Source organism: Callionymus lyra, chromosome 9 (genome assembly GCF_982586985.1).
Source record: "Callionymus lyra chromosome 9, fCalLyr1.hap1.1, whole genome shotgun sequence".
Lineage (NCBI taxonomy): Eukaryota > Metazoa > Chordata > Actinopteri > Syngnathiformes > Callionymidae > Callionymus > Callionymus lyra.
Genome location: NC_141826.1, coordinates 17,490,830 through 17,512,500, shown reverse-complemented (window position 1 = coordinate 17,512,500; position 21,671 = coordinate 17,490,830). Strand labels below are relative to the sequence as shown.

Below are 21,671 nucleotides of genomic sequence, written 5' to 3'. Positions count from 1 at the left end.
ACTGGAAATCATATTAAATCTTACGAAAGACCAGAGTTTCCAACCAAAAGATGAAATCTTTTAACCAAAAGTCGTGGACTCGATGTCAAAAACACTCTGTCTTTGACAAACTACATTTTCTGCTGCGCTGATGTTGGATAAGGACTGAACATAAAGACGACTCTCCTGTCAAGAGTTCACTGAAGGTCCGGCTCCGGTCCGGTCAGCGGTGCAGAACCCTAACAAAGCACTTCATCCTCTGAACTTGTTGTTGGAGGACGCCGAGTCCCGGGAGAGGAGGCAGCTTCTTCATCTATCATCACACGAGCCGGTGTCGGGGTTGCAGCACTTCCATGGAGGCTGCAGTTTTCTAAAAATAGTGTCACGCATTGAAGACGCGCAGCTATCGTTTCCAAATCCTCCACGAGAGTCGGTGGAACACGAGAGGATTCATTTCAACTTCCTGTTTGTTCTGGGAGGAGATGTTGCTGTTCGGATTAATGACCTCGGGTGAGTGGTTTGATATAAATGATCATCACTGCGTTCTCTGGCGTCTGTGTACGACTGTTTTTAAAGACACGTAGAAATACATTATTTGTGGTTTCATCGCGTATTCACTTTCAACTTGATAAGAAAAATACTCAAAGAGAATGAACGATGACTCGTTTGGCTGGTGTGTGAACAGAACCACCAAAATAATATTCAACGTTCAATCCGTGAAACCTTAAGAAATGTTCTTTTTCAACAAGGATTAAAGGAGGAGTAAAAATTGGTTGAAATTAAGTTGTTGTTTTTAAAGCGAAGGAGTCAAAACAAGTTGTTCGAGGAACATATGGGGTTGGATTTGTTCCTTTTTTTTGTTTTACTTAAACCCAAATCTTCATTCAAAAAAAGTTGGTTCAATAAAAAAAAAGTTAAATTCAAAAACAGAAATAAATTCAGTTAATTCTGTTAAAAAAAATGAGGTTTTCAATTTAAAAAAAAATTCCTTCAATAAAAAAAAGATTTAATTGAAAAAAGAACACTTTTTGATTGAAGCTTTTTTTGGATTGGGGCAATCTGTTCTGTAAAATACTATGTGTATGACATTTAATCTTAATTATTCAATTCCCCAAAAGTATTATTTTTTATTGAATAATAAAGAGACACATCTACCAACAATGCTACATTTGTATTTATTCCTGTGTTGTTCTCAGAATTATCTTGATCTTTAAAGTATGTACTTTTTTTGAGTATTGTTCTGATTGTTTAAGCGCTTTGTGACCCTAGTCTCGAAAATCGCTATTTAAATAAATATTACTTACTTACTTACTTACTTACAATTCCACTTTTTATACCGTAGCCATAGGCACTAGGTTTAAGCGATCCTTGTTTCCTCACTGAAGTACTCTCCGCAAAGTACGCGCTTTTGTAAGGGAAAGTTTTTAAATACAGCAAACATTTCTGATCTGACGAAAATGTCTGTTCATGGATGCAGAAAAGTAAAAACTTTGTGGAATTTTTGGAACAAAAAGAGCAACGAAATCTTAAACAAGAGATGGAGATTTCTGTGGAACGTCAGCAATAACTCATGTGGCCCTTTAACTGTATTTATGTGGCCCTTAAGAAGTTAAATATAACATAGAAACTAACTTTTTAAATTTGCATTCAATTTTATTTCACAACTTAAATTCAAAATTGTATTTGAAGGTTTTTCTATTTTCCTTTTTTTTCATTTATTGACACTTCTGAAAATATCAAAAGCTTAAAAAATATTATAAAGGATAATTTTAGCATATTTCCCTTGAAAGTTACAAAATTATGTATTAACAAAAGTATTTCCAAAGGTTTACCCAAAATTTTCCTAAAAATCTAGTTTTCCCAATTTTTCCAAGGCTTTTTCTTTTTTAATTCCGCCTGAAAATGTCCATTTCATTTCTCTACAATGAACTAAAACGAAGAAATGGTGAAAATAAAAGCGTCACATGACCCACTTTTAGCCCAATTTATTGACTTTTTTTTTTGCACACTTACAATCAAGGATAAGTCGTATATCCGTTACATACTCTACCTACACAACATGATCTCACCGACACATGACATTGGACGAAAAAAAAAGAAAAAAGAAGAAAAAAGGTTTCACGACATCTAGGCAGTGTCGCACTCACACCACTGACCCCCGACCCCCCCGTCACAGCAATAGTGTAGTTGAAGTTTGTTGGATATTGCATAAATATGCTAGTTTTTGAAATGACATGCAGTGTCGTAATGAAAGCTCACTACAAGTGTTCGTGGCGTGAAGTCCGGTCGCTCGCAGCACCGTCATGGCTACATCCATCGAGAGAAAAAACAGCTATTGTGCAGTTGGACACACGGATGTGGCAGAATGATGGCTATAACAAGGTCGCCCCTGAGGTTACTTTGTTGCTTTACATCGTGATATAGTCGCCATTTTCTGAACCGACGGGGTTTGTGTTCTTAGGCCCGGAGAGTCGTAACCTGATAAGATACATGTGCTCAACACTGTGCTCGCTGTACAACCCCCGGTCTGTGTGCTTCATGCTTTTCCCCCGGTACCGGGGTTCAGTCTAGAGGCGGTATTTTCGGAGCAGCTCGGATTGCCACATGTACTTCCGCTCGGGGAAGCGATCCGGGATTCTGATGCGACGGAAATCCTGGATGCATTTCTCCAGTTCCTGCTCCGGCGTCATCTTCTCCTTGTTGGCTTTTCTCTTGGCGGCGTCGCGGTCCCGGACCCCGAAGGTCCGGACCCGGAGCATGTCGGTCTTGCGGCGCATCTCCGCCTGCTGGAGCACGTGACCGGGCCCTTTGGGCACGGGGCGGTCCAGGGTGTGCACGTTGGCGCGGCGGGTCACGGGCCCCCGGATCACCGTCCCCTGGGGGGAGCTGGCCTCCGACTGGGTCTCCGAGCAGGAGGTGGAGAGCTCGTTGAAGGAGGTGCCGCTCTCGCCCTCGCGCTCGCTCTTGTGGCTCTTGCAGCAGCAGTCGCAGTGCGAGGAGGACCAGCGAGAGGGTCCGCCTGGGGGGGTGGGGAGGGGGCACAAACACAGGTCACATGTCAATCACACGAGGGGTTGAAATCTGTTAACAATCATGGGTCGAAATAAAAGTACATTTAACAACTTAACAACACTGTCATCAGTAAGAAGAGAAGCAGATGGAGCACAAATGATCCTCCCATGATGCAACACTAATAGACTCAGGGACTCATTCATTACTTGTGCTATTAGACTGTTTAACTCTAAGTTATTTTCTTTTGTTGATCTATGTTCTTTATACTTTGTTTTGCACTTTGTTCTTGTTTTTATGATTTATGCTGTGACCTGGAAACCAATTTCCCAAAGGAGATCTCCATCTATTCTTTAATCTATTCGTCCATCCATCCATCCATCCATCCATCATCCATTAATCTATTCATTCATCTGTCTACACATCCATCCATCCATCCATCCATATAAACATCTTTATACACATCTATCCATCCATCCATCCATCCATCCATCCATCCATCCATCCATCCATCCATCCATATATACATCTTTATACACATCTATCCATCCATCCATCCATCCATCCATTAATCTATTCATTCATCTTTCTACACATCCATCCATATATACATCTTTATACACATCTATCCATCCATCCATCCATCCATCCATTAATCTATTCATTCATCTTTCTACACATCTATCCATCCATCCATCCATCCATTTCTACCTTCCCATTAAATTTCCATCCGTTCAACTGGTGTAAATATTGACGAAGATAATCTCTTTTTTTGAACAAAGATGTTCTATATGTTGTTTAATAGTATTGCAATTGATGACAATAATACCTCTGCCAAGGAGGTAATGAAAAAAAAAAGAATTAATACAACTTTTTGTGAAGTTTTTTTTCTTTTTTCATGAAGGTTTTGTCTCTCATTTGTTTGGCCTTTTCTCAAACATTGAGAACTTTTGGCCAGTTGCACCTTTTAATTCTGCAATGCATGATGGGTGTTTTTTAAAAGGTAATGAATCTAAGTCAGAACTAGTTTTAACCTAAAAATCTCAACTTAAATTGCAAGCGACTCCCCACAAAAATGATGAAGTTGATTCCCACAAAATAAATCATCTTTTTAATAAAAAACAGACTAATTTCATGAGTTATCTTCATTTCTAATTATGTGGGACCAACTTTACACAAAAATTGAACACACTCGTTCAATTAAAAAATTGATGTTCTCGCTGCGATATGACGTCCATTTCCAGTTACATCACAAAATTCTCTTTTTTTTGCCTCATTGAACTCGCCAAACAAGTTGCTTCCGTTTCTATCCGGACTCGCTCAGCAGCAGCAGCAGAAGGCGCGAGTGCGATTCCTGCTCAGTGAACAAGCGTCAGCATTAGACGTCCGGCCCGTCACGAGGACGCCTCCGTCGACCATGTTTCACTTTTATATTTCACGCACGCAGACACACACTCCTACGCTAATTGTGCTGCTATTAACTATAAATAGAGTCGCGCGGCGCCTGCTGTGATGAGACCAGAAACAACTTTCTTTTCGCCACGTGTCCTCAGGTAGTCGACAACATCGTCTTGAGACTTCTTTAATGGCCTCCGTAGATATACACGTGGATGGGAATAATATCTCTGGCTCGTCCATTACCTCCCTCTCTCTCTCTCTCTGGATACACAGTGGAGTGGAGTTCATCGAGGTTAACCTCTCTGCGCACACTGTAATAATGACCTTATCTCTGCCGCCATGATTGCGTTGAGCTGATAGCGAGAGAGTCGCTAACAGCTTTTTAATAGCTAATCCATGAGCAAAGAGGCCAATCAGCAACTATTTCCACCCACAGAGGGACGAGCGGCGCAAATGGATGCGTGTGATGTTTCTAAATGGATGGAAGCCTTAAGAAAACTTATAGCTTATCGGAATCGGAATCTCGTCAATTGCCAGTAGTGCGAGACTAAAATAGGATTTTTGATTTGAAGTGGAAAAAGCGAGGCGGCCATCTTGGTCCTAACATTTTTCGGTGTAACTTGTGCTGTGTCTCAAATCGCATACTACTCTTAGTATACTAGAAGTGAGTATGCATCAGGATAGTGTACTTACTAACTAGTACGCAAATTCTCCACAGATAGTATGTCTCAAATCAAACACTGCTGCTACACACTAACAGGAAATCACATGACAGCTTCTTCTTCTACTTCTATTTAACGATGATTCAACCAGCTGTTTGAACGCTATCGCCACCTGCTGGCAGCACGTTTTGCAAGTTTGGAAAAAGAAATAAAGAAAAAATATGAGAATCTAAATATTCGCCAGATATTTAAGCTGGTATCAGCAGCGAAGACGTGTTTATCCTCCTACTGCTGCTGAAAATGCACCTGTAAGTATATTAATATATATGCATTTATATATGACGTAACTTCCGTTTAAAATGTCATTAAGATGGCGGCTGTTTAGTGTCCATCGAACCATACTCAGTTTTGTGGGCGTGTTAGTACGACAATTTAGTGTGCATGGCGCACTAAATTTCGCATACTAAGAATTGAGACGCACTAACGCACTAAAAATACTAACTTTTAGTACGCTAGTATGCGATTTGAGACACAGCATGAGAATTAAAGTTTTAAACCTTACAAATTCATTTTACTGTCGAATAGTTTAGCATTTCTACAAATGACTTCACAAGAAAGAGAGGACAAGAGCCAGTTGCTTTTTTTAAAAGGACAAATGTGTGGATTTAAGTGTGTCTTAAATAGATGTTGGACTCTATTGTATCATCAGTATGTGTTTGTTTGTACAAAACTCTCTTTTCATTGAAATATTGACATTAGAAAATTATCTTAAGCCCCGCCCACTCAAAACACTTTCTTGTTTTTCTGGAGATGAAATCTTGTTTAACAGCGAGGTTAGTCATAAATCCAGGAAGGCTTCCACTCCAAGGGGCTCGTTCTATAAACAAAGCTGGGGCATGATTACTCTTAATTATTAATGGACTCTGCTCTCGTAACCTCTCGTTCGTAGTCATGATGAGGGACTTACTGCATCTTGGAGAGAAAGACTTTAACATTTGAAACATGCAAGTGAGTCAGGAGAGATGGGTTTTCACACTTCTTTTTTAGTGACCTACATTATGTAGTAAGTATGAGTTCTCATGACTGCCAGGTCAGAACACAAAACATGAATTCAGAATTAATCAATTTATTTCTGTCATTTTATCTATTAAAGCAGGGGTTCCCGACTTATTTTTGCACCACGGACCATTTTCACGACCTTCAGATAAAAATGGAAAAACTATAAATAGTTGCAAAAACCAAATCGCCTCAGTCAATCACCTTCTCTTATCTTTATCACTATCACTACATTAACATGTCAAAGATCACATAATGTTCCAATGTCAGAAAATACCGTCTTTACAATTGGTTACAATTCCCCCCATCCTTCCTCCCAGCTGGTCATAGCAGGAGGCCGGCAACAATGAGTCTGGTTCTGGTCGAGTTTTCTGCCTTCTAAAAGGAGGTTTTTCCTTACCACAGCTCACTGCACAGTGTTTTGCTTATTGCTCATTGTTGAATTGCTGGATTTGTTTTTCCTTTCTCCACTATAGTCTTACTTCTACTGTAAAGTGTCTTGAGATAACTTTGTTATGATAAGACACTTTAAATAAAATTGAATTTATTTGAATTAAATTAAACTGAATTATAGAAACCAAAGCATTCTCTAGCATTAGCTTAAAATGAGCATCTTGTTGTTTCCTTCAAATCTGTTCTGAAAGTCTTTATAATAATATTTCAACCTGGTTGAAAGAAGTTCCTGAAATCTGTGTCACTATGAATAAGCGACAGACGTTGGTTGAATTATCTGCAAGATTGTTTGTATTTTACTCATTTTTACTAGTTTAGATGTTTATCAATTGGGTAAATGTAACCATAACTAGCGTCTTTACGTGTCAAGAATCACAGACTTTCGTTATTTCTGAGAATAATTTAACTTTTTTCAAAACAAAACCCCAGTCAAAACTAATAATTTAACAGTTGTTAAATACCTTTTTTTTTCAGTAAAGGCTGGTTACTTGTGTTTCACGGTCTGGTGCTGACCCGATGGTTTTGTCCAAACCGGCAATTAACAAAATTCTCATTCCGTTTTGTCACTTCCTCCCGAGCTGTCCGTCGACCTCCAACAAAACAAGCTCATTAACAAAGAGTGTAAAGTGACACGACAGGAAACAAGCGTCCGTCCTGCCAGCGAATCACACTCGTTCTGTTAGAACACACGACGTGTGATTCACTCACACGGGGAAATTTATCGATCGACTGTGGCGTCTCCGAGATCATGTATCCAGACGTGCCGAAGAGGATTTTGTCTTCAGTCCAGCGACTCATAAAAAGCAACCGTCAGATGGTCTGTCGTAAAAAATAAACTCTTTCGTTGCTTAAATGTTTGCCAGCGAGCGCCCAAGTCCATGAACTGAACTTGGGGTAAATAATTTAGGACATTTTCTGGAGGCAGATCTGAGCGACGATCACAAATATAAATGTCACTGGATTTCCTGCCAAATATTAACATGTTTGTGTTTTTTTCAGCTTCGCCCTCGAGCCGAGTCATCTGAAGGTCCTTCCTCTAACAGCCGAGCCGCTCCGGGCTGGACTTGTGAAATCTGAGAGCGGTTGAGAATTACATGCTGGAAGTTAAGTGTCGAGAGGAATAAATCAGCTAGAAAAAGAAAGACTTAGTGCTGAACTAATAAACGGGACGGCGAGGACTTCTGCTGCCGTTTGTCAACATTTCTGTAGAGGCTTTTCAACTCAAATCACAAGTCAAATGCAAGTCAGTTCCTGGCCAAAGTTCTTGTACCAGGTTGGCCAGCCCCTAGTGGTGAAACACAGTATATATCAAGGACATGGTGTTTAAAGTGATTCACTCATTTTCTACTCACTCATGTCGACTAAGGGGTCGAAGTATTTTCAGAATAATCTGTTCCTTTTTAGAGTTATAGAAAAAAAATGTTTGTTCATATGACAGTTGTGAATCTTGCTCAATTTTCTTCGTCGTCTTCGTCCAAAAAGACAAACTTAAAAACATCCAAATACCTCCATACTGCTCGTCTGTAACGTCCATCTTGTATTGAAGCCTCAACATTGGCAATTGTTTGGAAAAAAAATCGGACGTCTATATTTTAATCACGTTTGTGGCTAAAGGCTAAAATGTATACAGATCCATACGGTATACATTCCAGGTAAATATCGCAAGCAGTATAAATGGAAGACACTATTTATATAAATGTGTCTTATGAACAAGGCTCAAGCTTTTTTTTTTGTTAACCAGACTGTAAAGATGTTCCCATGGAATTTTGGCTGGGTTTGTATCTGCACCCAGCCTCAAGTGGAACCTCGATGAATTGAAATTCTTAAATAAGTAAGTACGTTATTAAGTAATAGTTATTTGTAAAGACAAAAAAAGAGTGTGTTGAATTCTAGCATAAAAAGTTGAGTCTTAAAATGGAGATAGATAGAGGCCAGAATAACTAAAAGAGGCCTCTCTGTTTTTTTGTTTGTTTAATAACGCCATCTTCGGCCGTTTAAAACTTTAACATTTATATATAGTTTCAACCAAAACAAATCTGTCTGACCATTCTCTTACTGAAGTGTCAAACAGCCATTGATACAGCGAAGCAGGCCATTTTCTAAGTCGCTCACGGTTGACCAAACTCATTACTATTTCCCCCGAAAAAGGGAATGAACCGGAAAATTTGGAAAACGTCTTAAGACAGTTTTCTTCAAGAGCACATGGTCTCGGAGATCCAACTTTTCCAGTGATAGTTGGAGGTCCTGACATGATGGAGACGACGTTGAAAAAAAAAACGTGTCAAAGAAGAAATCCAGAGAAAGCATTGACTAACATTAGCTTAAATTGAGCTAGCATTAATAAAACGTTTTTTGGTTTTTCATCTGGTCATCAGAACAACTGCTGAAACTCATATGCGCTAACTTCCTGTAGACCAGGGGTGGGCAATTAAAATTCTTCAAGGGCCACATTCAATTCTGTGAATGTTTTTAGGGGCCGTCAAGCAAAAAGAAAGATGAAAAAAATCCCTAAAAAAAAAGGTTGTGACATTTATTAAGCTAAATGAGCTGCAATTGTATTCTTGTAGAAATTAGTATTTTTCAAAAAACATTTTTGTTCAATTAACTTAAAAGAAATGTTTCAAGGGATTACTATATACACAAAAAAATTACACACAAAAAGGAGGGAAGTGTTATGAGAAAATGTAAATTTTGCCCAGGACCATCGAAGCTATGTGACCATTGAAGAAGCGATATTTACAAGCGTCTTTAAATGCATCCCTCCATTAATGAAGGGTCAAATTAAATGAACAAAATACCCCTTTCAGTGAGTCCCTGTTCAAAGTTTGGCCAAGATGTTGTTCAAATGTTCGTTGAGCTGTTAAGATAGAAGTCCAAAATGAAACATCGGCGTCAAGAATTCACAAAATACGCTCATATTCTTCAGCTCAAACATCCGCACAAATTTTTCGGCTCAGTCGCCGCCTTAGGAGCGCTGGAGTTTACATGCTTGTTAGCTCGCAAATTAGGCCAGCGTGTCCTTGCAGCAAGACAAAAAAAAAAAAAGGCTTGTCTTGCAAAGCCAGTGACCGTCCTTACCGGGGAAATCCATTTGACCAGGATTTGCCACCAAAGGATCACCTCAGCACTTCTGTGTCCGGGCCTGAAGGGACTTTGACGGCGGCTCGGACCGGTTCCATGATATCACACGTACCTGCATTAATTTGAATACATTTGTCACCGCTGATCACTCTCAGGGAGCGACAACATGCTTCGACACGCCTCAGCAGTGATAAGAAAGAGCTGAGTGTGAGAGGCGACACGCCGACGCCGCGCTCAACCTCCTTTCTCTCTCTTTGCCCTGAATATCCTGCGAACCTGACAGTGGCTGATGGGTAACGACTGGATTGTGCGGAGACTTTCCCGGAGACTGAGCGTCTCCATGTGAGGACGAACAGGAGACGTTACACGGCGACGAGAGACGCGTTAATGATCCACTAATGTAGTTATCGAGCACGCCGGTGTCAACCCGAGTCCACTTTTCTTATTCATATGCTCTTGTTACTGGAGTGTGTGCGATTCGGGGCGTAGGTGAATGTAGGTCATCTCCTATTTTACACATTACTCTGCCTTCCTCCTTAATGTTGTGGTTAAGTTTAGCATTAAAACATCTAAAAGCTTTATTGTAACTTGGAAAAAGTGCTGTAAAAGTGAGAAACACTTAATCAATCAAATCAATCAAAATCAAAAATAACTAAATAAAATGAAAAATTATAAGTTATATAAGTAACTTAAATAATTACTAAATAAATACAAAGCTAGCATATCAGGAAAAATGCTATTAGCACGCTAAAAAAGCACAAGGCTAAATTAGGCTATAAAAGTTCTTATAGATAAGATTTCTTTATTTATCCCTCAGTGGGGAGAGAACATAGGTACAGCAGCTTAATTTACACAGAACAAATAAAAAGTTATATACACAATAAAAATTATACACATCAAATTACAAAATATTCTACAAAAACTCTACGTACAATATAATTATAGTAAATTATTTTTGTAGAAACTTCTTTTGCTACCTTTGACGTAATACAAACATACTCAAAACAACAAACATTGTGAAGCCTAAACACTGGAGAATAGTGTCCAGGAGAAAGGGAATAGAACTGAGCTCACTCATCCACGGACTCATAAAGGAACCCAGTTCGAAAGTGGAAAAATAAATGATTCAGTCGATCGATAATTCTTTCCGAATCAAAGTCTGCCTCTTACTTTACATCCATAACTTTGCAATATAGATAAATAATATATAATATCGATCATGGGTCTCTTCACATTCAATTTCCCATGTTTCGAGGTTTTCATCTAAGACTATACAGAATAAATATTTTCACCCTTTAAAAATGTTTAAAAATGTCACTTTAAATCGATGAATTCATCTTTACCATCCTGTAACAAACAAAACGCCCTCCAATTCTAACATTTCGTAGCATCTTCTCTTTCCTCAAGTGTCCCCAATTTTATATTTAAAATGAACGGTTTGTTATTTAAACTTAAAATTAACATACTTTTCTTTATAATCTTTCAAAATATCAAGAGATAAAAAGTGTTATAGGGTTATAAATATAAGCTGAAAATGACTGAAGATAATTTAAGCTAGCATGTCCAACAATTGCATTAATTTACTTTAAATTCAAGCGGGAAAAACGTTGTTTTTACTTTTGACAGTTTCCCAAACTATTACACATTTATTGTGGCTAAGACTAAGCTTAACAGAAGATTAAAAAAACTGCTTAACTCTTAGCACTTAACACCAAGTCAACTGTTCAAAAGTGATTTGAAAGCTCCAAATAAAGTTTTACCGTTTAGCATCAACTCTCTGTGACTCTTGTTTTGTTCTTTGTGTATTTATGAAGCACAATTTCAATCTTTCTTTTAATCTCCGGTTCTTCATTCACAAACCTCTCCTTTTGCAAACACGACTGTCTCCAGAACCCTCCCAGCTCTGTCCTGGATACGAGAAGAGGAACTTCTCAGTAGCCATTTAGCATCTCCGGAGGCTTCATTAGAGTTTTTGCAGTGAAAAAAAAATGTTTACTTGTTTTTTTTCAGACTGAGGCAAATAACAAGAGTAAGAAGTCACTCAAGTCTTCCTGTCAATAGAGAGGATACAATTGAGATGTTCATGTTTCATAACCGCTCGTCTTTACACACCACATACAAGCACATGTCACTTCTTTTCATTTCTCCAGTATCAAGTGTTCTTGCAAACCTCAGCGTTCTCGTCTTTTCATGCTATGCTGTCAACGTCCTTGTACTGCGGCGTCTGTACTTTCACAACTGACCTTCTGTAGCGTTAAGTCCTGCTCTAATGTAAAAAAGGAATTATTTTTATTGCTTCTTCTTCTTGTTTTATCCCCAAAAATATATCAACAAAAATGAGAATTAACTAAAATAAACTACTGTGTTTCAGATGATTAACATTTGATTAGTAGTTAAACTGAACTAGTGCTTTAATCCATTAGCATTTGAATGCTACATCATTTTAGCATAGGAAAAACAATTATTCCTGCACAGACCTGTGCTATCCCAGCTACTCGGGGCGAGGGGTGGCAGACTACCCGATTAAGTTGGTACATATTGAAAGCCTTAATCGCATTCTATTCATCTGCTTCAACTGTGTTTAAAGACTGAAAAAACATGCTAACCTTGGTCAACAATTGGATTTTTAGAACTATTGAAAACAAAAAGTATTTTTTATTTTAGTTGCGAAGAAGAAAATGGAAGGAATCTTTTAAGATGTTTTACGGGTGCTGCCTAAAAATGATTCTAATACAAGTCGAAAGTCTGGATTTACAAATAATCGTTGGGGAGAATGGAACTCAAATCATAATGAAGCAACAAAATGGGGTGTTGCTTTTTTTTAGTCTAGTTGCTAACTTTGATCTCTGCTATTATGGTTCTCACGTTGGAACAAAGGATGGGTTTAGTGTAGGTTTAATCGGATACTGGTATCAAACGACTACCTTTTAAATGATGTTTAAACTATCTACCTGTTGCATTAACCATCCTCAATGTCATCAAAAAACTCAATACAATATTGTATGTAGAATAAAGTGTTATATGCGTGTTTTACTGCAGTATTGGAATATTGTAGACTGTTTTCTTATCAATTTATTTATTAATGTAGTTACCGTTACGTGCAGTTTAATAATAATCTTTGTAGCAACATTTGTATTTTTTGCTCTATTTAATTCTGCACCAACTGTTTGACACCTTTTTTAACCTCATTGTTCTCGTTGCAATGTCAATAAAGGACTGAACTGAACTTTGTAAGACGATGTGCATCAGGGGATTTGAAATACCTTTTGAATGTTTCTTTTTTAGACAAAACAATTTTACCAGGGAAAATTACACCAAAAGGTAAGCATCGAAATATGACTTTTGTTGGCTTTTTGACTCGATTACTACCATTGATGCCTGTTTCTGTGACAAAACTGCCAATAAAAGTTTTGATTATTGGTGCGGTCCTAGTATGGTTACCCAGTATTGGTAAAAAATCCTACCAACACCTTTAACCAAAGCCAGTTGATCTATTAATACCTGTATGTTTCTGGACTTCGGAAGGAAACCGGAGTGCCCAGAAGAAACTGAAAAACGTTTGTTTAAGAGCATGTTAAGGTTCGGCACAATCCCGAACAGTCAATGTGATTCAATAGCTAATAAAAAGCTGAAAGGACCGGCAGGAAACTTTAAACTGCTGATTGTTCCCTCGGATGTTCGATAATGTGCGGCGGGTTGTCCACTTGAACTGATCTAGTGTGAAGATCGCCAAGGAATGGAATATACGCTCCTACAGTACATGTTCCAGTTATTCTGGCGGCCGACATCCGTCACCTGTACGCCGATACAGCCGGGCTCTCTGGGAGTTCTGAGCCGGCCTCATCTCTTCGTCCATTACACTCAGACAATTGATTCCTCTCCCCGACCCGCCGTCTCATGGTCGTTGTTCAGGGGCCATTAGAGGCCAGTGTTATCTCTTCCTCGGCCCGAATAAAGTCACCGCTGATATATGAACAGAGCGCACCTGGCAAGTATGATCTTTCGCCGTCTGTCAATGATACTTCAGCTGCTGCTGCTGGTTTAAAAAGAAAGCGTCCTCCGACCATTCCTGGACTCAGAGCTTCATTGTTTTCCTGTTTTTCCGAAACAAATGTTTCCTTGTATCTCGCTCTATGGTAGTGAGTGTAGCAGGATCCCAGATTGTGTTTTAATTAGCCAACACTCTTTTCCCAGAGTGTATTATCAGAGAGGGGACTGGTCACAAACGCCATCTGGGATGACCAGGCTGTCTTTCACTGGGAATTTGCTGTTGTCACTGCACAACATGATCGTGGTTGTAGAACGATGTAGTCATGCAACATCGTTCAGATACAACGTGCATGGCTTCAGGTTTCCTTCCACGATAAAGCAAGGTGCAAAAATATAATACCCTCCAGATTATATCAGTATAAAAGGACTATTCTGCATAATTTAAATCCATCCCAGTTGAAACTCTGAGGATTTGGATCTTAACTTCAATCCTCAGCCTCAGCACTCCATCAACTGTGGACCAGCTCTTCAGCTACATTTACTTCAGTGTCAAGAACTTTTTCGTCAGGATGCGTCGCGGCACGGATGAGATACAAGGATTCATCACCTGCCTCCTACGTCTGGTGAGTCATACACGTCTCATCGTGGATCCTCTGTCTTTTGCCAGGTGAGGGAGACATCATCTTCGTCAGGGATTCCCAGGACTTCCGCTCTCACGAGGAGGAACCGAAATCAAAGAGGTTGTAAAGAAGAAGCACCTCCAAGCTAAGGTTTTCGGCTCCTAAGCCGATGAAGTCAGGATTCCTTGTGTGCTGCTGCCTTAGCGAGGATGTCCCTCCTCCTTGGACCCTCCAGGGTCATACAGAGGCAATTTAAAGCTATGTATTGCGATCCTTCCTTGCTTTATATGTCTGAATCAGGGGTTTCTTTGTATAGAGGTCCATTCTCCGCTGGGTAACCAAGGTTATATAGGGAGAGTCCAAAAACCGATTGGAAGAACTCATATTAACGGTCTGGATCTCGTACTGTCGATTGATTGAATCCTCATGATGGAAAGCACCGCCAAGATGCTTGAACTCCTGCACCAACCTGGACAAGACATTCCACCGTATATTTGATTCAGAACAATGTACAATGGACTGGTTCAGAGATGAAGCCAACAGAACCAGATTCGCAAAAACGCATCTGAAAATATTTTCTTTGCTTTGATGCTTGGATTTTACAGTCACGGAAGTTCATCATCCAATCACACGGGTGCGTTCAAAATAGTTAGATTTTCATGTCCCTCTTGATATCGAGATCCAGGTGACCACCATAAGTAAGTAAGTAAGTAAGTAATATTTATTTATATAGCGCTTTTCGAGACCAGGGTCACAAAGCGCTTAAACAATCAAAACAATACTCAAAAAAGTATATACTTTAAAGATCAAGATAATACTGAGAACACAACAGGAGTTCCAGAAAATTAAGGAAAAGCCTGAACAAATAGAAACGTATTAAGATGTTTCTTGAAGGAGTCAGTAGACTCCATCAAGCGCAAAGAGAGAGGAAGATCGTTCCAAAGCTTAGGAGCAACAGCCTGAAAAGATTTCTCTCCTCTGGTCCTGAGCCGTGTGCGTGGAACCATAAGTAGATTCTGATCCACAGACCTCAGAGCCCGAGCTGGGGTGTAAGGCTGGAACAGATCAGTGATGTAAGGAGGAGCCTGACAATGAATAGCTCTGAAAGTCAGAACCAGAATTTTAAAATTGATCCTGAAAGAAACTGGAAGCCAGTGAAAAGTTTTAAGGATCGGAGAAAATACAATAAAAAATAAGGCAATATTGAACATGGTGGTCTCATTCAGCAGAGCAGGTGGTACTTGGGATACAGTCTACCATCAACATCAACGGGAATAGAAGGGCATGGACCATATCTGGCGATGGATGAGCTTGACTGTAATTCCAAAACTAGAAATGTATACATGCGTGAAGTTGCACCTATAATTTTTTGAAAGCAATTGAAGCACCAAATTGAGGAAATCCCACCAGGCTCTAAGACTGTTGGGATCCACAAAGAAGTGCGTCAGTCCGTTCATCTACTTGAAAGGACCAACACATCAGGAAAACATAAAATTCTACGTAGGTCCAAGGTCAAACTATCTAGCACCGAAACACTCTAGGTAGTGGACTTCAGAAGTACTCAATACCTCACTCTCCATAGACACTTCTTGCAACTCTTCTCTGGGAAAACCATAGTGTGCCTCAGTCAATCAAGATACAGATTCTCTCCAGCATGTCCTAGGTTCTGTTCTCTACTATTTGGATCATTTCGGAACACATTAGGAGGCGGTGTCCATGAGGCATCTGGGTATGACGTCCAATCCCACCTTTTTATTAAAGTCCATCAATGACAGCGGAGAAAGAAATACCCGAACACTTAATCCTGAAAGTGCGTCTGTGACGCTCTAATCTCTGAGCCAAATGTTCATTTAACAAAGTCCAACTTTCTCAAAAGAGATTTATGCAAAAGTGTTATTTTGCAAATGGTATAGACTTTGTCGTCCGTCGGGAGGCAAGAATAGCTCACATACAGCACCAGGAGAGAGAATGCATCTAAACTGGGAACGAGTCCCTTGACTGTTAATTCAGATGAGTTATTGTTAGATTCAGATACGGCACAGTCAAATGATGAATATCTGCCGCGGGCGCTTGTGAAACTGAGTCCCTGCAAATAAGTCAGAGGGGTCTTCGGAAAATGCATTTAACAAGATCGTTGTGTGATGTAATGGAAGTGTCCGGATGAGAGAAAAGACTTCCTGGAGTGTTTTTTTGTTTTAAGAATAAAAGAAAATGGAAGCAGTGCCACGAAGGTGTCTGAGTTCAGGACGACCTGCCCTAGGCCAGCCAGTGTCCCACATTCAGAATCAGGTTGCAGCTCGGGAAGTGGATGCGGACCACTGTGCTCGCACGCTTGTCTGCGCCTGATGTGTCCATCCATCATCTTGACTAACGCTCACTGTGTGTTTCCTCTCTCACCTTGCCTTGCTCTTCTTTAATGAAGACCCATTTTGTCTCGCCCCTCGTCTTCCCCCGGAACCCACTTTTGTCTGCTTGATGCCGACTTTCATTTTTACTTCTGCCTTTCTGCCCGACTTCTTTCCTCCCGTCGGCCAAGTCTCATGCAATTTTTAACCGTCTTATCCGCCTGCTCATTCACTCGCAGCCCCATCTGCTCGCGCACCTCTTACTGTCAGCTCTTTGAAATGTCTCTAACTCCGTCCTCTCTCATTTATTACTCATCATCTACCACTTCGTCTGCTCCTTTTTTTTTTTACAGAAAGAGTTGGATATGGGACCAACGAAGAAGTCTCTCCCACACATGTCAGCTGATTCATTAGGCTGCTGTCCACTCATTTATGAGACAATGGCAGCAGAACAAATCAAAAGTGGCCACCTGCTCAGCCTCTCTCGCCACCATCTGCCTCTCTGAGCTTCTTTGAAACCATTATAGACTACTTGAGAGGCCAAAAATAAAAATGGACAATTAAGTGTTGTCCAACTTACTGTACGAGTAAGAAGGTTCTATTTGTCGTTTTAGTATTGAATTGTTGGTTAAAAACAGCTTTAAAGCAGCAATAGGTAAGCTTGAAAACGATGTTTCTGGCTCCCCCAAGTGTCAGAAAAATGTAACTGCAATGTCGTGGCTTCTGTGTTGCACATGGGTTTGATTACACAACGAGATAAAGACTCTCAGACAAACTAACATAGTGAAGATCATCTTTAAAATAACAGAGCTCTACTTCTTAAATGTTCAAAATCAAACCATTTCTACAGATAATATGAATAATAATAAAATATTAGCAAATACTCATTTAAAATACATTGATTTTCAGAAACGGATATTGCTGTGGATGAAATTATTTTTCTTATTAATTAAAAAAATAAACATAAACCATAAGTATGTGTGAAAGAATAAAATACAGTAAAGAAACAAAACAAAAGAAAAAAACACATTTGAATTATTGTCATTTTAAATGAATAAAAAAAATGGGAATATAACACTTTTAAGGAACCAAAAAGTAAAGAGAACAAAATTAATCTTATTATTATTTAAATTTAGTGAAAATGAAAAATTCAACTATGAGCACAACATTTTCGTAAGGATTTTCTTTATCTCCTTGTCCCCTAGGGGGCACCATACATCTGTAAGTTCCCTTTAAACTGACACATACTCGACCATATTTTTTGTCATAACTACACCCAACATGAGATGAAATTAACTTACCGTCCTTCTTTAGAATCTACAAAAAAAAAAAAAAAAAAATCAAACGTCCGTCCTCTCAGCCTCGAACTTTTCTAGAGACAGAACTCTGGTGAGCTCTGGTCCACTCTCCTGGCTCGCCAAGTTCTTTCGTCCAGTTTCCAGTGACCAAATGAGTCTTTATTTAACTGACGGTATTTTTCTTTTGACTTAATTCAGCTGCAGACAGAGAGAGGAGTGAACCGCCCCCCCCCCCAAACTCGTGGTTCTTGTTCTAACGCTAACGCTAGAACCCTCATAATACACTGATCAGCAATAACATTATGACCACCCGATGCACCTCTTTTATACACACACACCGTTTTATATCAAACCAATGCACCAACCCTTCAATATTTCAGACAAAAATCCTGACTTCTTTTTTCACAGGTACTGACCACTGCACCCGGACCTGCCCCGTGGTCATAATGTTAAAGCTGATCACAAGCATTAGCAGATCACTCCTCCCTCTCTTTCGCAAACCCACAACCGGCTCATTTCTTCTCGGCCGTTTGATGGCGTTCTCCGGGATAATGAAACAAAGAGCTCTCTAATTGGCCATATGTTCCAGCTTCTCCCCGGACGTCGCTGCATTTGTATTGTTCTGCCATTTTTCTGATTACCCAACTTCCCGCACTCCAGACACAGCAGCGCAGAGGCTGGGATGTTTCAGCTGCCCACTGATGTTATATTATTCATGGGCTGGCGGAGTGGAGGCAGTTTGGTCATGTTTTTTTGAAAAGCATGACACACGTGTACTCGCAGTGTAGCATTGTTCGTTCCCTGTAGGACGTCTTTTTATATCTTACGAGCATATTTCAGCAACATAAGGAATGTGAAGAAGGTGATTACATCTCTGAGAGCTTTCTGGTGGATCCACGGAACTCTAATTTGGTCTCAAAAAGTTCTTCCTCGAATGACAATTCAGTGTAACTACAATGTCATTAAAGGATTAAAATATTTTGGGATAATATTTGCTATTTTTCCAGTATTGAATTGAGCAGGAAAACTTGCACAACCGACGACCGGTCCAATCTCATATTTTTTGGACGGTGTGAGGGAAAAAAAACTGATTGACATCCAGGAAAAAAACACACATTTAATAAATCCTGTTCAAAGATGATTCACTGATTCAACGCCGTGAGGCTTCCAAACTAACAACTCAGCCAACGTGCATGCTGGAGTAGAACACCGCGGTTTGTTCGAGTCGTCTCAGCCTGCAGTGGTCAGTACCGTTAAGTGTCAAGGTCATTGGTTGTGCTGAAGGTGTGAGGCCTCGACCCCTGTCCACTGGCAGAAAGTGCATTTGACCTTCAGATCTAAGTTACTTTCCGAGAATTTTCTTGTTTATATACAATTCCATTTACATTTGCACGGGAGCCATATGGGGACGCTCCTATCAGGATTAATTTAATTATTTTATTCATTTAAACACATTATTTAAAAAAAAGAAATGTATTACCTTGTTTGTTGTTTTTTTTTTCATTAAACGCATATTTTGTTAAAATGCATTTTGTCATTAAAACTGAAAAAACAAAACCATAAGAACATAAAACATTATGCTGAAAACAAAATGGCAGAAAAAGACTTCGAGAGCAACTACTAATTAGAAGTAAAAAGAATTCTATCCAAATATACAGACATAATTTAGATTTTAAAAAATGGCTTCAGGGTGATCTCTGGGGGGGGGGGGGTAGTCTCTGTACAGCACCTAATTTCAAGCCTTCTTATCACCAAAAGGACTACAAAACAATTACTTAAAAAGTAAAAAATACACATAAAAAGTTAGGGTCATCAGATGTTGATATTGCAATTTTTTCCAACATTGAAAATTGTTTTCTCAACTATTAATTGATCAATATTTACAAAACATTTAGTCACATAGATAATATTTAAGTGTACTGAAGTTGCCCTAAATTAAATGTTATCCCTGAAATACTACCCCATTCGTTCCAAACTACTGACCACTGCAGTAATGGAAAAAAAAACGCAAAATCAAAGGCTCAAAAGAGGTGATAATGTAACGGCTGATCAGTGTATATAGTACTTGAGTTAAGGAGTACAATCACTCACGGTAGAAGATGTAATGTGCGTTATTGGACCAGAACTTGTCGTCCGCGTAATGGGCGGTGGGGGGCGCAGTCAGGGAGGAGTTGCAGGCCACCATGTGGAAGCCGCTCTCCGACAACATGTCGAAGGCTCGCTCCAGCTGCTTGAACTTGAGAAAGAACCTGCAGGTGTATCGATCCGGCGGCCGGTCCGAGTCCCTGGTCTCGTTCAGGGCGTCTCCGAACACCTCCTGCGCCAAACCGATGCGGCTGCTGATGAAAATCCGGGGCAACTTTCGGGCTTTGGGGGGCCCCTCTCCGGCGCCCCGGACCGCGACCGTGATGTATCCGTACCTGCTGTCCAACGAGTACGGGGGGTAGAACCTCTGCTCGCTCCCCTGAGACGCATCGTCCGGGTCGCTCTGGCACAGGTCGTCCGCGCCCACTTTGGACTCGTGGTCCTGGGACAGAAGTTTGACCAGGTCCGGCAGCTGGAAGTACTCCGCCTCGCGCTGGAGACGCCCTCGCTCGGGGAAGTGGTCCGGGAGCACGACCTGCTTGTCCCGCAGATAATCCAACACGTACCGGAACAGGAACCCGTCCCGGTCGATGAAGTAGCGGCCCCTCAGGTCCCGGGACAGGTCGTTGGAGGAGCCCTTCTTGGCCCCGAACAGTTTCCCGAGCAGGGAATTGGGGAAGCTCGCCAAAGTTGCCTGGCGGGTGTAGTACACCTGGCCGCCCACGTTCAGCTCCAGGACGTCGGAACCGGGCGGGTTCGGTTCTTTCGCGGGTTTGCAATTCTCGCTCATTTTGTCCCCAACGACCCCCCTCCACCACCACCACCTACACCCCTAAATAAACCTCGTTGAGTTCAGGGTTCGGACGCGTAAAGCTGCATGGTTCCGACCCGAGGTGTGTCCGCAGGAGATCCGCGCGTAAATGTGCCAGAATCGACGGCGATAAGAAGTGCGCGCGTCACGTTACGAGCGTCGAGATCCATCCACGGAGACGCGCTTTTCTACCTCATAATAAAAAGAAGAGTAGAAAAGATGTTGAAGTTTATTTTCCAGAGGAGATAATCGCATCCCTCCTAAAAAAAAGTCTCCGGAATTCAGTTTGTATTTAAAAAAAAAAAAGAAGAAGCGGGTCTGGTGTTACCCGAGCGACTGGACCGGGTGATGGTTCCAGATAATGTCCCTCCAAGCAGAAGAAGAAGAGAGAGAGAGAGACAAGAGAAAAAAAAACGTCCCGTCAAGTTCCCTCTTACATCATCTTAAAGACGAATGTTCAGAGGATGAGGGTGCAATTCCGGTCCACAGCTGAGGGCGACGTGCAGCTGGAAGGAGTAGATCCGGGTCTCAGAGACTCCCACCCCTCCTACCCTCACCCCCTCTCTCTCTCTAACATGAGAAGAAGGTTTAGAAATCTGAAAATTGACTCATTATTCAGGGGCTGGAAGGAACAAATGGTTTCTGGGAGAGAGTGAGTTTCTGCAACCTGATCCTCCAGCATCGATCTGCAGTGGATTCCACTTTCAGCACCGCGGACAGATCCCAGCCTGTCCCACTTCCTCTCGTCCATAATCTCTGCTCGGCTGACCTTTGTTCAGCAGTCATGTTTCCGCCGCTCCCTGCAACATAACACTGCTCGTGCACTTCCCCAGTCATGGGTCACACACACACACACACACACATCCATCCATTTATTTTGCCTT

General features: G+C 40.6%; 1 protein-coding gene across 1 annotated transcript; it reads right to left on the bottom strand.

The window, feature by feature from the left end:
* Nucleotides 1–1,948: 1,948 nt before the first annotated feature.
* Nucleotides 1,949–21,243, bottom strand: LOC148072085 (BTB/POZ domain-containing protein KCTD16-like). The gene is made up of 2 exons (XM_087799342.1): nt 19,983–21,243; nt 1,949–2,998 (listed from the first exon to the last, which is right to left on the bottom strand). The coding sequence occupies exons 1-2, from the start codon at nt 20,764–20,766 to the stop codon at nt 2,547–2,549; spliced, it is 1,236 nt and encodes a 411-aa protein (XP_087655468.1). The 5' UTR covers nt 20,767–21,243; the 3' UTR covers nt 1,949–2,546.
* Nucleotides 21,244–21,671: the final 428 nt, after the last annotated feature.

Excerpts from the sequence above, each read along its gene's own strand:
- LOC148072085 (XM_087799342.1), bottom strand. The coding sequence starts at position 20,766 with ATGAGCGAGAATTGCAAACCCGCGAAAGAACCGAACCCGCCCGGTTCC. Across the intron at positions 2,999-19,982 it reads CGCACATTACATCTTCTACC|GCGGACCCTCTCGCTGGTCC; the intron begins GTGAGTGATTGT and ends CCACCCCCCCAG.